Source organism: Phalacrocorax carbo, chromosome 8 (genome assembly GCF_963921805.1).
Source record: "Phalacrocorax carbo chromosome 8, bPhaCar2.1, whole genome shotgun sequence".
Taxonomy (NCBI): Eukaryota; Metazoa; Chordata; class Aves; order Suliformes; family Phalacrocoracidae; genus Phalacrocorax; species Phalacrocorax carbo.
In genome coordinates, this window is record NC_087520.1 from 28,586,365 (window position 1) to 28,601,636 (window position 15,272).

Here is a 15,272-nt window from a genome sequence, read left to right on the forward strand (position 1 = left end):
TCTGGGGACTGGATCACTGGAAATTGGAGCAGCAGCTTTCCTGGAAGAGCCCCCCTGAGTGACTGTTCTTCCTTGCAGTTCATGCACTCGTGCCTGTAGGGTCAAAGTAGGCTTGCCATCCCACCTCATCATGTCCTCTCCGTGGTCATGCAGGTAGAACCATAGGGTGGCCCGTGGTGCGTATCCCCTCCTTTGAGCCAAAGGACGCTTATTCCTAACAGCTGAGACACTGCTCTGTCGAGGTGGGGAGTAGGACAGATCTTCTTTGAGTTGCTGGACCTCTTGGGATAGTTTCTCCACAGCAGAGATGAGCGAGGAAGAGATATTTGTGTCATAATCCCGGAGTCTATCAATCACCTCCGCCACCATTGGTGTCTCATCATCTTTCCAGGACATCACTGCCAATGAGTTTGCATGCGAAGATGGTGCGCTCCGTACAAACTTCCGCCACATGGGTCGTGTGCACTCGGCTTCATCTGGATCTTTGGATGACCGTTGATCGTCCAGGTCACCATAAATCACCTCAAACACAGCTAATTCCCTTAGATACTAGATGCCTTTCTCCATAGTTGTCCATTTTCCTGGGCGATATGTAACATCTCCTTTAAAGGGATACCTTTCCTTCACTCCAGACAAGAGTCACCTCCAGAGGCTGAGGGCCTGTGTTTTTTTCCAATTGCTTTGTCAACGCCCCCTTCCCCAGAAAGGGGTCCCAATTGTTTGGCTTCTTTTCCCTCTAGTTCCAGGCTACTGGCCCCATTATCCCAGCATCGGAGCAGCCAGGTGGCAATGTGCTCACCTGAACGACAGCTATAATCTTTTCGCATCTCTCGCAACTTGCTTAAGGACAGGGATCAGGTGGTCTCTATTTCATTTATTACTTCTCCCTCCTCTCCCTGTGATGGCCCTAGTTCTTCATCATCCCATTCTAAACAAGTTGATGTCCTATTCCAATATTTCGTCTTGTGTATGGGGGCAACTGATACTGGTAGGGGTTTATTTTCTGAGCTAGCTCCGGTACTTGTTGTGGGGGTTTGAGTGGCTGCAGTGCCTGTCCTCAGGGCTGGAGTGACTACAGTGCCAGTCACTTTGCATTTCAATCCAGAGACCTTCTCTTCCCCTTGGGAGCACTGAATACTGTTGAGCAGGGCTGGGTACGCATGGGCCAGACCCCAACATGTTGCAGTTATCTGTGTCTCTCTGGAGTTCCCAGCATAACAACATACTTTCTCCAAATATTCTACTAGTTTTTTAGGATTCTGCACTTGTTCGGGGGTGAAACTCCAAAACACTGGGGGTGCCCACTGCCCTAGGTATTTGCCCATGCTATCCCACATGCCCTGCCACTCATAACTATCAAACCTCGGGGCAGATTTCTGGGTGATATTCTGAAGTTGCTTAGTCAAAACCAAAACAACATGCCCAAAAACTAACAATAAGTGCACCTTAACCACCCAAGGATGTTCAAGATACAAAAAAGGTTGTTGTAACAAAGGCACAGACATCATAGAATAAAGTTGCAAAGTTACTATTCTGTATTTCCTCCATATAAAGTCTCTCCAAGGAGGAGGTATAATTGCTAATTGCCTCAACAAGGTGGTATCCGAAGTACAGTAACGGTTTCAGCAAAAACCCCAAATACCAGATAAAGCTGAAAATGAGTGTTTGTATAACAAATCTTGTAGGCAAAACATTACTAATCACAGCAGAACACAGCAGACTAAACAAACCAACACCGATCTTTAACACCAACTGCAAAAAGGACAACATGGTGCTGTGACCAGCAGCTGTTGTTATCTCCAACCCTTGAGCCCCATGTTGGGCGCCAAAAAGACTGTCGTGGTTTAGCCAGCAGCTCAGCCCCACACAGTCGCTCACTCACTCCCCACCGGTAGATGGGGGAGAGAATCAGAAGGGTAACACTCGTGGGTTGGGATAAGAACAGTTTAATAATTAAAATTAAAAGAAACAACAACAGAAATGCAATGTAAAGGAGAACAACGAGAGGCGCAAAGCCCCGGGGGAGGGGGGAAGGGAGGGGAGAGGGGGAACGAACCGCCGAAACAAACCGCGCTCGCCGCCCGCCAACCCGACGCCGCACCACCCCCGAGCCACAACTGCCCCCCCTCAATATACTGGTCATGGTGTCACATGGTATGGAATGAACCTGCCATTGGCCAGTCGGGGTCAGCCGCCCTCACCACGGCCCCGCCCCTCCCAGGCCCCCCCCCCCCGCCACACGGCAGAGCGGGGAAGCTGGAAAAGGTAGCCGACCCCCACAGTGAGGAGAATTAACCCCTTCTCAGCCAAAACCAGCATACCAAAATGCAAAAAATCTGGAAAGACCTGAAAGGAGGATTCCTCAAGGGACAGGGAAGAGTTTATGGAAGTCACTAGCTACCTACAGTAACTGCTTTGGAGCTGCCGGGGTCTTAGTGTGCTTAGTGAGGGACCCTGAGTGCCTTTCTTCAGGGTCATTTTTCTGGTAATTTAAAAAAAAAAAAAAAAAAAAAAAAAAGAAAATTCTACATTCCAATTTTTCTAATATTTCCACTCACTGATTGTTCAGGCAGCTTGCAGGTATCTGGGAGCTTTGTCTTGAATAAATACATAACAATAGAATATTTGCAATACCATTTTCTTCATTTAAGACATCATATATTGAGGTTGCAATAAAGCAGATGTGGGGGAGCTAATAAACTTTTCCTGGAGCCCTGAGTTTGCTCTGCCTGGAATGATGTGCTTTTTAAGCTGAAATACCACAAATCCTTCAATAAGTGAGTTTGAGGACAAATATTAAACATGTGAATTTTAAGTTACTTGTTGAAGAATATTTATTTAGAATTTATTCTGAGTGGATAAAAATGAGATTTTGCAGAAGATGATCAATTATTTCTACTTATCCCTCACAAAGAATTGGAACTAGGCATGCTGACTGCTGAAGCCGGTAAAAGCCAACAAAAGAAACCCAGTCTAGGCATTTCACAATAGTTATTCACATAAATATTCACAATTTATAGGCCAGTAAGGTCTCATGCTTGGACCATGAGACACATTAATGGATCCCCAGCTTTGCTCTCCTTGTTCCAGCCCTTGCATATCGTGCGACGGTGGCCTAGCACAGAGCCGCAGCCCCTCTCTAGCCAGGGTATTTGCTGGCCCACACATGGTGTGTGGAGCCCCAGAGCAGAACAGAGACCATGACTTCATGTTCCACAAAAGCAGAATTTCTTCTTGTTGGGCTCAGCTCTCAGAAGGCTGTTGTGCAGCTCTTCTTCAAATGTGATTTTCATACAGGGCCTTACAGATCAGTATTTAGAAATGTGAGTGGTCTGGTTTCAATCCCTGTGAGCAAATGCAGATTTACTGATAAGGCAACACTCCTAAGGGCTCTGATTCAAATACTTAAGCGTATCCCTTCCTTTGGTCATGTAAGCTATTTAATTTTAAATGATACATACCTTTGGAAAAAAACACAAGCTGTTTATGACACTTAATGAACAGAAAGGGAAGCTGTGTTCATCAGCTTTTTTTCTGCTGGAAATTATTAATTCAGGCCACCCTTTTACTGTAAAAGCATGGGAGTAGGAGTGAGTCCCTAAGGGGGTGGAGTTGCTCCATCGCATACAGAATGTGAAAGAATGGGTGAGAGGCTGGCGAGGAAAAGAGCTGCTGCACCCTCATGCTCCTGATCCCCAAAGCACTGCATTGGTCATGGATCCTCCCTGTTGTGGTATGACGTGGGGTCTGCATTCCCGTGCTCCTGTTGCTCGCCCAGCCCCGATGCCTCCCGTGTAAGAGACCAATTTCACAGTACCTCTCCGTGACTGTTTTGCATGCCTTCCCTCCACTGTCCCATGGCATTGGTGGCCCTCAGTGTCACAGGGGATGTGCCCTTCACCCTGCAGGCATTGCAGGTAGAGCTGCCCCCTCCATCTCCTTTGTCCCACTCAATTCACTATGGACTGAAGAGAAAGTTGCAGAGCTGAGGCCTTGATTGGCATGAAGGGCCTTGCAGTTACCTCAGCAGCTGGATGGATGTCACTGAAAGTTAGAGAAGAAAAAAAAAACAAAACCAAGTTAACTTTTGGAAAAAATCTTGTCAGACAATACCTGTTGTAGGAACTGCTTTCAGTGGGATACAAATGCATTATCCTTTCATTTCTGCAATGGTTCTGAGTTGCTTTGTTACTAACGGACTTGTTCTGGAGAGTGACAAGATGGGAACCAGCACTGTAATTACACACGGCTCTTTTTGTGAGGACTGCCATAAAAAACCTGTGTATTCTCATTACCTCCAAACACAAGCAGCAAAACAGATTTCTAACACCTTGCCCTCCATTACAGCTGGACACTGTTCCAGAATGACATGAATCATTCAAAAGTGAAAATGTAACCCATAGAAATGTTATTCAGTAGACTTCATACAAAAGTCTAATTAAAGGATAATGAAAAAAAAAAGTGTATTTTTTGCAGTAGTTGTGGAACTACATTGCTTTTTTCTCAAAGGTCAGATCATCATAGTACAAGAAATTTACAAAAGAAAAATGTTTCCTTTTCCTGGAGTTGGGTAATTAAAAACTTTACCTGATCAATTCACCAAAGGAGACATTCCGTGGCTCTTTAGTATCTGGAATTCCTTTGTTTTTTTAGTTGAAAAACTCTAGTATAGTGAACTAATGCATACAGGGTTTACCTGTGCTTTCTAAATAAAGCAGTGATAATCTTTATCATTGCTCTCTTGACTTTGTTTCAACATGCTTTTTAATGCAAATTTCCTAATCTAACTTGTAAAACATTTAATATTTAGAATATACTCCTCTAAGATCCATCAAAAGAGGCAAAGCTGCATAACAATGCCTGGTGCTGCAGCATTGTAAGCCTGCTACAAAGGAATGAGGTGATTCTTTCTTTCAGGTCAGAAGGTCAGGCTTCACTGCATTAATTTTGCTGAGTCTCTTTGTTATTTATAACAAACAAGGTCATTTATTTTCATTTCCTTGTTTCTAATTGCATGCATCTCCTTTGGAGTATGAACTCAGTAAACAGGTGGCTGAAATGCTGGGGAAAATGCTTGAAGCTGTTCCAGAAAAGAGGGCATGTCCCACACTGGTAAAGCAATTTGATGAGTTAGAGGTTTAGTCATAGCAGGATGTGCACCTGCTTGAAAGCAAACACGCTTCTCTTTGGCACACACAGATACATGCAAATTAAAAGAGATTATTTCACTCTGAATGGCGGGTTGACATTTGTTCAAATTTAACATTGTATATTTTAAATAAAGCCTTGGTGTATATTAGGGAAATACAATCTCTTTTCAGCTGCTTTTGATTTTTTTTCCGCTTCTCTTTGATGAGTATTACAAATGAATGATATTTCTTCACTATCTGAGCCTACAGAAAGAGTACATCTCCGGAGGACAACTTTATCAGGGAATCTTTATTATGAGAACTATCTCCATGCACTGAAAAAAAAAGATGGGATAAGGAAAAGCTAGGATGTTTGACTGAGAAGGAATAAACCAGATCTTAAATTTTTAATTCTAAAATGAATTCCCACAAATTAAAGGGCATTCATTGGAGTGATAGTAATATCTTTTTAATCCAGTAAGACCCATGTTTCCAGGCACCCCAAATGGAACCTCTAAATATATTAATGGACAGCTTTTGCATAGGTAGTTATTGAATTTGTGCTTGAAAGTACAGGCACTATATGGCCAAATATGTGGCTGCTTTGTTCTGAAAGATGATATACCTTATGGACTACCTTGATTTTAGGGACAGTTCGGAATATAGCAGGAAGCAGTAATTGTCTGGCATGATGTTGTTGATAGTTGAGGAGTCCAGGGCTGAATCCATAAAGGAAAGAGGTTTTTTTAAGCATGATCCTCTATTTCCCCCCAAAATGGGAGGCACCATGCCCTATGTCTGTAGGCTCTGTGGAGAGCACTGAGGCTTAAGAAACTGTGTCTGAGCAAGGGGAAAATGTGTGAGGAAAGCTGAAGAGATGGACGTGCCATTCCAAGGGACAATTTTTTTGTCCATTTTCTAAGATTGGGCATATGGGGGGCATTTGGAGGAGGCTCTGCAAGGTCATGAATCCCCCTGTCCTCCCTGTCATTTGTCTGCAGATTATTTCCTAAAAGTGGGGCAGGGAAGGCAATTTGGTTGTAAGGATTGTGCTACAGCTTTCATTGTTTAGGATGCATACTGTAGCCTTTCTATGAGGAGATTACTGTCCTGGGCTTCTCTTTCCTTGCATATGAAAATACACTTTGTAATTTCAGGGAGAAAATAACTTTAAATGGTATGTTGGAGGAAAGAAAATATTTTGTATCTCTAAGATAAAAATCCAAAACCTTTCTGCAGGAAAATATTTGTTTCTTGAATGTAATTATAAATGTCATTGTACATTCTTCCTGACTTCAATGCTTATCTTGAAGAATTCAGTGAAAATAAATTGTTTTCATGAAAGCAGAGAAGCCATTTGATAAACACACTGTCTCAGAAAATTGTTCCTGAAGCAGAGGTCGTTCTCTCGCCTTAAAAGAAAGAGAATATGTTTTACAAAGCAAGCCAGGCAGCAGAAATAAGCATTTTTTGTTTCAGTCAATTCATTTTAAAAAGCAATGTGTAAATCTCATGGAAAATGCTGCATTGATTATTTTGAGTGCTGTAGAACCCTAGAATAAATGGAGTTGAAATGGACTTATATCAAAGAACATTGCATTTAGAAGCAAGTCGGAGTATTATTTTAGTACTGATTTTTTAGATTTGGTTTGTGATCAGATGGTTTATTAAATATTAGCCATTCATGGAAACGAGGGCTGATTCTTTAAGAACAGCTTGGCACACACTGTTTATGAGCTTGGGGAAATAGTCTAGAGTACTGGGTGAAATCTGTCTTCAGCTTTTCAATGTTGAAAACCCAGCCCATTGAAGCATCAAAAATGAGAGCTCAGCTCTATAAACTGAATGTAAGTCCCCTGAATGAAAGTATAGCAGTTCATTTTGGAGGTGTTATCATGGTCCCTAGGTCACACTTCCAGAAATCTGTTTGTTAATTTTTAATCTGATGAATTTATGTATGTGTCTATTATTAAGTCCCAAATTCTATTGTACAAGTACTTATTAAAAAGTGGTTAATTTTTTTAAAATTCTCAGCTAGAATTAGCTGCTGTTAATACTGGAGTTATTAATATACTCTCAGAAGACTACATCATTAATTAGGAGACCTAAAGGATAACTAATGCATCCCTTAGAAGTCTACTTCCAGTATGGATCTGATCTGTCCAAATAAAGCTGTATGTCTACAGACCTATCAAATGTGGATAAATTTTTGTATATCTTCACATATTCTCTATTATTAGTCACTAATTATTCTGTGTTATAACCTGTGCTGGTAGAAGGTGATGTTAATATCACAATAAGGCTCCACACCCTTTGAAAGGGACATGAGAACAGCAGCATTCTTAAATAATGATTTTTATTTCTAAGGCATGACTAAAACTATACATTGCTGAAATCTTGGCATTGTCTTGTCAAGTCCTTCAGTAGCTTCCAAGCGTTGACCAAAAGCCCATACCTTCCACTCCCACCAGCAAAAGATGTGCATTGCAGTCACTGAGAGTATCTACAACCACTTCTGCTGGGGCACTGCTCCTCATATCTCCCCAGGGTACCATGCAGGCTCTCAAGGGTAAGATGCCTTCTCTCTGGAGAAATCCAGTATTATTGCATTAAACCCAGAACATCACAGAAAGGTATTTTCTTGATCACTCCAGGAACACCACCACATCCTTATTTATATGCTTTATAATAAAATGTATGCACCTGAGATATATCAGAGGTCATATAGCTATATGGTGTATATTTCAAATAATTGCCTGATAGAACACTGGATGAAATTAAAACTGAAAAACATATATGAGTGAATCTGGAGCAGATACAAGGATTAAATGTAACCTTTCTCACCTAGAAATACTCTTCACCATATCTCACTATGACTTTTCAGATAAGTTTCATTAAAGTAATTTTTGTAGTAATTAGATTTGATTCTACTGAAAAATGAAAGTTTCTGCCTGACAAATTCCTTTAGACTAATACAGAAATTTAAAGAAGAATTTGGATTGCTGAGATGTGTATGTTTTTCTTTCTGTAGACATTGGCCTTGTAAATTCCCTTTAAAAAGTAGATGCCAGCAGCTTTTTTCCCCCCTCTTTCAATAAATCTTTTAGTTTAAATTCAACAAATGTATGAATGTGGAGAGGACCCAAGGGGAAAAACAAACAAACAGAAACATACCACATGGCTTCCATAGCTTTATATCGACAGATGACATAAATGGAATATATAGAGATATATACAAAAAAATAGATATATACACACACATAAACACACGAGCCATCTCTAACCAAGTTTTCCTGTCTTGCTTTAAAATGGCATCCCTGGAAGAAGGAAATACATTGCAACAGTTACTTAGTTTCAGTTAAAGCTTTTGTTCTTCAATGCTAATTTAGAAAGAACACTGTTCCAGTCATTGTTCTCTTAAATAAGTTAGTTTTTATATTGCTGGACAGTTCCTTTTCTGTTTCAGTACTGCAATCAGTTTGTTTTTCAGTGTGGTCTTTATCTCACCATAACTGTACAGGATACTGTAACACTGCAGTCAATAGCAACAGGATATTCACTTTGCCAAAAAGTAATCCTATATTGTCCATTACACACCAGTTATTTTGGAGGGTTGTGGTATACTTTCTTTAAAGCAGCATAGTTCAACAGTATTAGTGGTTGTCTCTGCTCTGTAGGCAACTCAAATACTTGGTTTTCTGCTAGAATATGGTTAAAATTGTCCTATGTGAGTTGAGGTGGAAAAATACTCCAGGGAAGATGAGAGACTTCAGCAATTCACAGAAATATCAAAGCAGGCATATGTCAATGTTTGAAAAGTTTAATAATTTTGTTTTTCGCAGTTTCACAAAGTAATGCATTTCCTGACTTGGGCCTGAAAGAAATAGAATTTTCACACACCAAAACTTTCAGTTGTGATTTTTTTTTCCTGTAATGCTCAATACTTGTATTTTGAAATAATTATTTGTATTTTTAAGGAAGGACTACTAAAATTACTTTTTTTAAAAAAATCCTTTGATCTATGGTTTTCTAGATGCAGCAACTGAAACAAAGAGAAGGTAAATGATCATCTGGCAGACAAGCACTAGACTCCCTCTCCCCCAATTATTTGGCTGCTCCCATCTGCTGGGTGACATTCCCTCCTTCACTGCAGGAAACATGGTCAGTTACTAATAAGTGTTTATTGATCTCTGCTTGAGATACTTGCTGACAAATGTAGATATCAATGAATATTTGATCTGAATTGATGCTAAGAAGAAAATTTTTTTCTTTACTGCCTCATTTATAAAAGATATTCATGCCTGCATGATCACTCATAAATGCCAGGTGACTCTACAACCTGATGAAAAGGGAACTTCAGTGAGATAAACTCTAATGAATTAATATGCTGTTAACTGTACTTTTTCTTAGCCAAAATTTGACAGTGTAGTTGTTGCTTTGAGGGGTAAGTCAAAATATGATTGATTCTCAGCAGCTGTACTTGATAAGTAGAACATAGGTCTAATTCAAAGCCCATTGCAATCAACTAAAGGGACTTCCTATTAATTCTGAGAGGCTTTACATGATTTTCTAAACCAGACCTGGTTGATACTCAATTTTCCTTTTCTCCTCCTGTATTCCATCCTTTATGTTTTGTGCCCTTTCACCCTCCGCATGTGCTCTGGGAGGAAGGGGCTAAGATACTGCTCCTTAACAGGTGACATCCAGGATGTTGTATTCTCTGATCTCCTCTTCCTCCCAGTTCTTATAGGAGCCGATAGGTGTGACCCTGCAGTGTGAAAATGAATGTCAGGTCTTTTTTAATGTTGATTCTGCATTGTGAAACTGGAGCAAAGAGTCTTGGTCCAGCCTCCCAATTCCACTCCTTCTTTCCTTATTCCTTATTTTCCTGCCCCCTCTCATGTTTGCTATTATTGCCAGTGAGGGGACTGTTGTGCCAGAGACATGGGAATTGTTGAGTTGCAGTACTTGTGGAAGACTTGGCTGGCTATCCGAACATCTGGATGATTGAGAGCTGGTGTGTCTGCTCTTATCTCTGAGATTTCTTCCTGACTCTGCTTTTTCACAGAATCACAGGTTGGAAGGGACCTCAGGGATCATCTTAGTCCAACCTTTCTAGGAAAAGCAGTCTAGACAATATGGCCCAGCACCCTGTCCAGACGACTCTTAAAGGTGTCCAATGTGACTGAGTCAACCACTTCCCTGGGGAGATTATTCCAATGGTTGACTGTCCTCACTATGAAAAATTTCCCTCTTGTGTCCAGTCGGAATCTCCCCAAGAGCAACTTGTGTCCATTCCCCCTTGCCCTCTCCATGTGACTCCGTGTAAAATGGGAGTCTCCATCTTCTTTGTAGCTACCCCTTAATTTAAGTACTGGTACACGGTGATGAGATCCCCTCGAAGCCTCCTTTTCTCAAGGCTGATCTTTTACCTTGAATGTAATGAAGTCAACTATTTGTTGGAGTAAATCTCCTCCCAGTGCCTTTTACTTCTGTATAGTAAAAAGAAAGAAAATGTTACTGTGCCTCTGGTGCTGTATCCCTGTTACAGACTGGGAGGCTGACACAGGGTTTGCGAAGTAGTTTGGAGAGGCTGTAAAGGTACCAGCTAAAGATAAAGCAAATAAGCCGTAACCATTAAACACATTCCCTTGCTATGTCCTGGTACAAAGAAAAGGACTCGCCAGGCTCGTGTGGCAATCAGCTAGGCCTGGAACATTAGTATTTACCTGTGCAAGTAGAAAGGTTTCTGGGCAGCAGTGAGAATTTGTGCATGCACGCTTTTGAGCTTGTATATGACCAATTCACTCCGATAAAACTTCTGCTCTTACATCAGAGAAGCAGTCGGAGTGTTCTTAATGGCTTTTAAAATTGAATTGTGATGATGAGTCAGAAGAAAGTATAGCCGAAGATGGAACAAAGTCACAGTTTGTGTGTTACTGCCTGAATCATGATTGTTGGCATTGGTAGGCATACATTCAAATCTTTATGGAACAGTGCTTTTCAAGAAGTTTCTTTGAAATAAAGGCTGCTCAGGACCAGAGAAACTACTGGAATACTCCGCTTACTGTAGGTAGATGCTTACTTTTATTAAACCAGCCAAAAAAGGGGAATGCTTACTCAAAATTGCAAATATTTCATATTTCCAACTGCTCTGACAGGAAAAAAAAAAAAAGAATTCCAAAGCCATAGTTTGAAGGACCTTAAAGAGAATGGCTTGAGAGAAGAATCTGTTGGATTCCTTTCAAGCAAAATGTACAGAAAGATATAAATACCTGGGCTCATATTCTATCATTAATGTACTCCTGAGATAAATACATTGTTACTAACAAACAGATTTGACATCATGTATAGGGATTTAAAGTGTAGCAGAGATTACTCAACTTATTTAATAAACTACATTGAAGAGGTATTGAGAAAGGAAAACACACATGCCTAATTTTTTAATTTGTAAAATTCACGCTGGCACAATATCACATAAAATCTAATATTTTGTTTTAAAAAAAAAAAAATTAGCATATATGTCCTAGTTTCTCTTCTGGTTTTCTTTAAATCACTCATTAATTTCACTGCAGTCTTACTAGTTCTGCAAAAGATTTACTTTGGGCGCTTAGTAGAGGTGCCAAAGCTAGACTATAGTCAGGAACAGGATTTTTTTTTTGTTGGAGGTATCATCAAATTTCTATATTTTAGTTTCATAATTGTATAAATAGACAGTATTTCAAAACTTTTCACCAAATAAAGTTTTGGGGGTGTTTTTCCTAGCTGGAATTTAATTTTTTTTTTGTAATGCTGACTTATTCCATTTCAATTTTCCATTAGCTTCTGCGCTGGTGATGTCAAGATGAAATATTTTGGGGTTTCCCTACTATGCTTTTTCTTTTATTTTCAGAAGAAATGTTAGAATATACTATGTTGGAAACAGATATTCTATCACAGTACTTAAAATCATCATTATTTACACCACCATTACTTGCCTATCTTCTGAGTTTAAAACCTGTAACCCAGAGGTGGTAGTTGCCCACCCACCATGGCACCTTGTGTGCCTCCCACCTGCCACCCCTTGCTCTACAGGCAGGTGTTTCTGGCTCTGGAGTGGAGGCCACTGCCAAGGCCGCGGGACAGGGGGTAAGCTGGGCTGGTCAGCCTGGGGTGTGGCCTGTTGGGCATCCGTAAAGCCCCTTGCCAGCCAAGGCAGGAACACTGCAACAGCCAAAGAGCTTTGTAGGCCATGCGCTGCCCAGAAGCCATATATTGTATAGGTCTGCAGCCCTTCAGCGGCTCCTTTCAATATGAGAACAGGACCAAATCCTAATCTTGGAATCATTTGCTGCTCATCCCTCACTGAAGCAATTTCCCTCTGAATCAACAGGAATGTACTTCCAGATTTTGTTAAAGGTATAGAAAACCACAGCAAGGCAGTCTGGAAATGCCCGTATTATATAGCAGGTACCTCAGAACTTGGTGCCAACAATCTGTTCCTGTACCTGAGAATCTGCTTATTCTAACTTTTACACTTGGGTTTACAGAAATGTTTGTCACCCAGTGGAGAAAACAAAGCACATCTTACTTTATTAACCTCAGTTGAAATGTTGAAATGAGTTTGCTATGTCTATACACTACCACTTTTCTGTCACTGCTTTGGAGGAATACTCAAATGCAACATTGCATTCTGAAGCAGATTCAATGTCTTTTTATTTCTGAACAACTTGTTTCTCTCAGAAGCATAAATAATTTTTGCCACAGGTATGGGTTGTGCCTGTGTGAACACTGTGCTGTCTGTTCCTGAAGCATTTCCCTTCTAGCAACAAAGTAGATTTTGCAGTTTTTTCCCTTTGGTTAAAAATGGTTGACACAATGAGTATGAAATTGGATTAAGTATTTGACGGAATATGCCTGTTTTCTTTTCTACCAAGGCATTTACCTGTTCCTAGATATTTTTTTCTAGAAAGTTAAATTCTAAATACTCCATATAAATACTGATGTCTATCTGTGCTATGTTTAATTCTGCTCTTAGTGCAAAACGTCACTTTAGAGATCTTTCTTTGCTTCAGACTGTGATGCCTCAGGATCAGTACCCTGAACAAGGGTGATGTGGTGTCTCCTGTGCTGGAAGGAGCTACTTGTGTCACCATAAATATCGAAAATAAGGTTTCTAGGAATGGAGTTGGGAAGATGTTCCCTTTCTACATGTTGTAGCTGTTGACTGGTTTATGGTTTGCTCCCAATCTATCTAGGCAGTGCAAAATCACGCCTGGACATGAGGTTTGAGGCATTAAGCCCCCGAGGAGCACGCTTCTGTCTGAACTGGGACCGTAGCATAGGCCCAGGATGTCTGTCCTCGGCAGCCACAGCAGAGATGCATGGACCTTTAGAGAATGTCTTGCTGGTGTTGTACAGCTAAACCTTGTATATTTGCATTGTCATTGCTATTTTGCCACCAAATGGAGTAAACTAAAGACAGGCTGGGGTGTATAGTCAGTTGTATTACAACTGCACAGGACTCAGCCCTAGACCTGAAAGGCAATTCTCTCCCTGTCACAGGAGCCTTGAGTCAAGTGCACGTTTTCAACCTCCTTCCTCACACCTTGTCTGCATGGCATAAGTCATGAGGAGGTTAAATGGCCTTTGTACTGCTTTAGTGTTTCCTCCAAACGTTCTGGAGCAAGATTTTGGGACAGGAAAGCTCCACTCAGGGTAGCAGATACAGCTGGTGCAGCACATATGACTGACTAAACAACTCTGGATTATTAGCGGATTGCTTTGAATCAGCATCCAGTGACTTTGAGGCTTCAAGAAGGCTTCTGTGGAGCAAGCTACTATGTTTTGAAGTCCTGCTCTTGACAGCACACTATACAAACCTCCTTTTTCTGCCACCAGCCTCAGGCAGCAAGGCAGCGGTGTCAATCCATAAAGTGCATTGCCCCCCCCCCAAAAAAATTTAAAAAAGAGAAAAGTGGCGGGAGCGGTGAAAGTTCCTCGCCCAGAGCCATTGAGACGGGAGGGCAGCCGCGGTAAGGGCCGGCGGCCGCCCCCGGGCGTGCGTCGTTGGGGCCCGGCACCGGCCGCCGGGGGCGGCAGCGGGCGGGCGGCGGGAGGGGCGGCGGCGGCGGCGGCGGCGGGGCGGGGAGGGGCGCGGGCCCGGTCGCTCCTCCCGAGGAGCGGTGCCAGCGCGGCGCCGGCTCCTTCGGCACTTCGCCCCGCGCCGCTCAGCCCGTCCCGGCCAGCGCAGCCCTGTTGCACCGACCCCAGGGCAGCCGCCCCCGCCCCGGCGGCCGTGACACCGCGGTGCCCCGCTCCCCCGGCCCCGCGGCGGTGACGGCCCCCCCCCCCCAACACCCTGCCTTTGTCAGCGGTGCGGGCAGGCTGCGGCGGGCAGCGGCGGTCGGTCGGTCCGTCCATCCGTCCGTCCGCGCCGGGCGCGTGGCTCCTTTGTGTACAGCAGCTGCTCCTGAATGCGGAGGCAAAGCCCGTGGCTTGGCACTGAGCTTTTAAAAACCAACAACCCTCCCTTCCTCCCCTCCTCCCACCGAGGCGGACGGGCACCCACCTGGGCTCCGCCGCCCACCTCCTCTCGTCTCCCCCTCGTCTCTACCTTGTTTACCTGCACTTTTCCGCCGTTTCTCTCCCTCGCCGTCCCTCCCGGCCCTTGTTCGTCCCCGCTTCTCGGGAAGGCTCGGCGCTCCGCAGCCCCGATCCCTCGGCGATTTACCCGCGCCCCAGCCCCGGGGAAGGCACCTGAAGGTGGATCTATTAAACCTCCCGGCGGTTTCTCCAAGTACACTTCTTGGACAAAAGCACCGGCATGGATGTAAGATTTTACCCGGCTGCGGCGGGCAGCTCGCTTCCCGGAGACCCCTCCAACCTGGACTTTGCCCAGTGTTTGGGTTACTACAACTACAACAAGGTGATTATTCCCGCGGGTGTTAATTCCTCGCGCTGCACCGGGGCCGGTTCCCCGAGAGCCGAAGTCTGGGCTCCGCCGGGCGGGGGAGGCCGGGGGATGCCCGAGGCGGCGGGGCACGGCGGCGGGTCTCTGCGGGGCGGCGGGACACCCGTCCCCGGGAAGGGGGCCGCCGGCGGCGGGGGTCGCCCCGGGGGATCTGCCCGCCAGGCCGCCGCCTTGGCCCGGCTGTTGGGCGC

The 15,272-nt window shown here is 43.4% G+C and overlaps 1 protein-coding gene and 1 long non-coding RNA gene across 4 annotated transcripts in view; one reads left to right on the top strand and one right to left on the bottom strand.

Annotated features, from left to right (window-relative positions):
* Positions 1 to 14,823, bottom strand: part of LOC135314770 (uncharacterized) — a 69,147-nt gene extending 54,324 nt beyond the window's left edge. For both annotated transcript variants that reach the window (XR_010374249.1, XR_010374250.1), the window contains exons 1-2: positions 14,734 to 14,823; positions 3,818 to 4,044 (exon numbers count right to left, since the gene is read on the bottom strand). This is a non-coding gene — a long non-coding RNA (uncharacterized LOC135314770). The remainder of the gene's footprint in view (positions 1 to 3,817; positions 4,045 to 14,733) is intronic.
* A 111-nt stretch (positions 14,824 to 14,934) lies between these two features.
* Positions 14,935 to 15,272, top strand: part of TOX3 (TOX high mobility group box family member 3) — a 75,968-nt gene continuing 75,630 nt past the window's right edge. For both annotated transcript variants that reach the window (XM_064459400.1, XM_064459401.1), the window contains exon 1: positions 14,935 to 15,036. In XM_064459400.1, coding sequence (XP_064315470.1) covers positions 14,935 to 15,036 — 102 coding nt within the window. The remainder of the gene's footprint in view (positions 15,037 to 15,272) is intronic.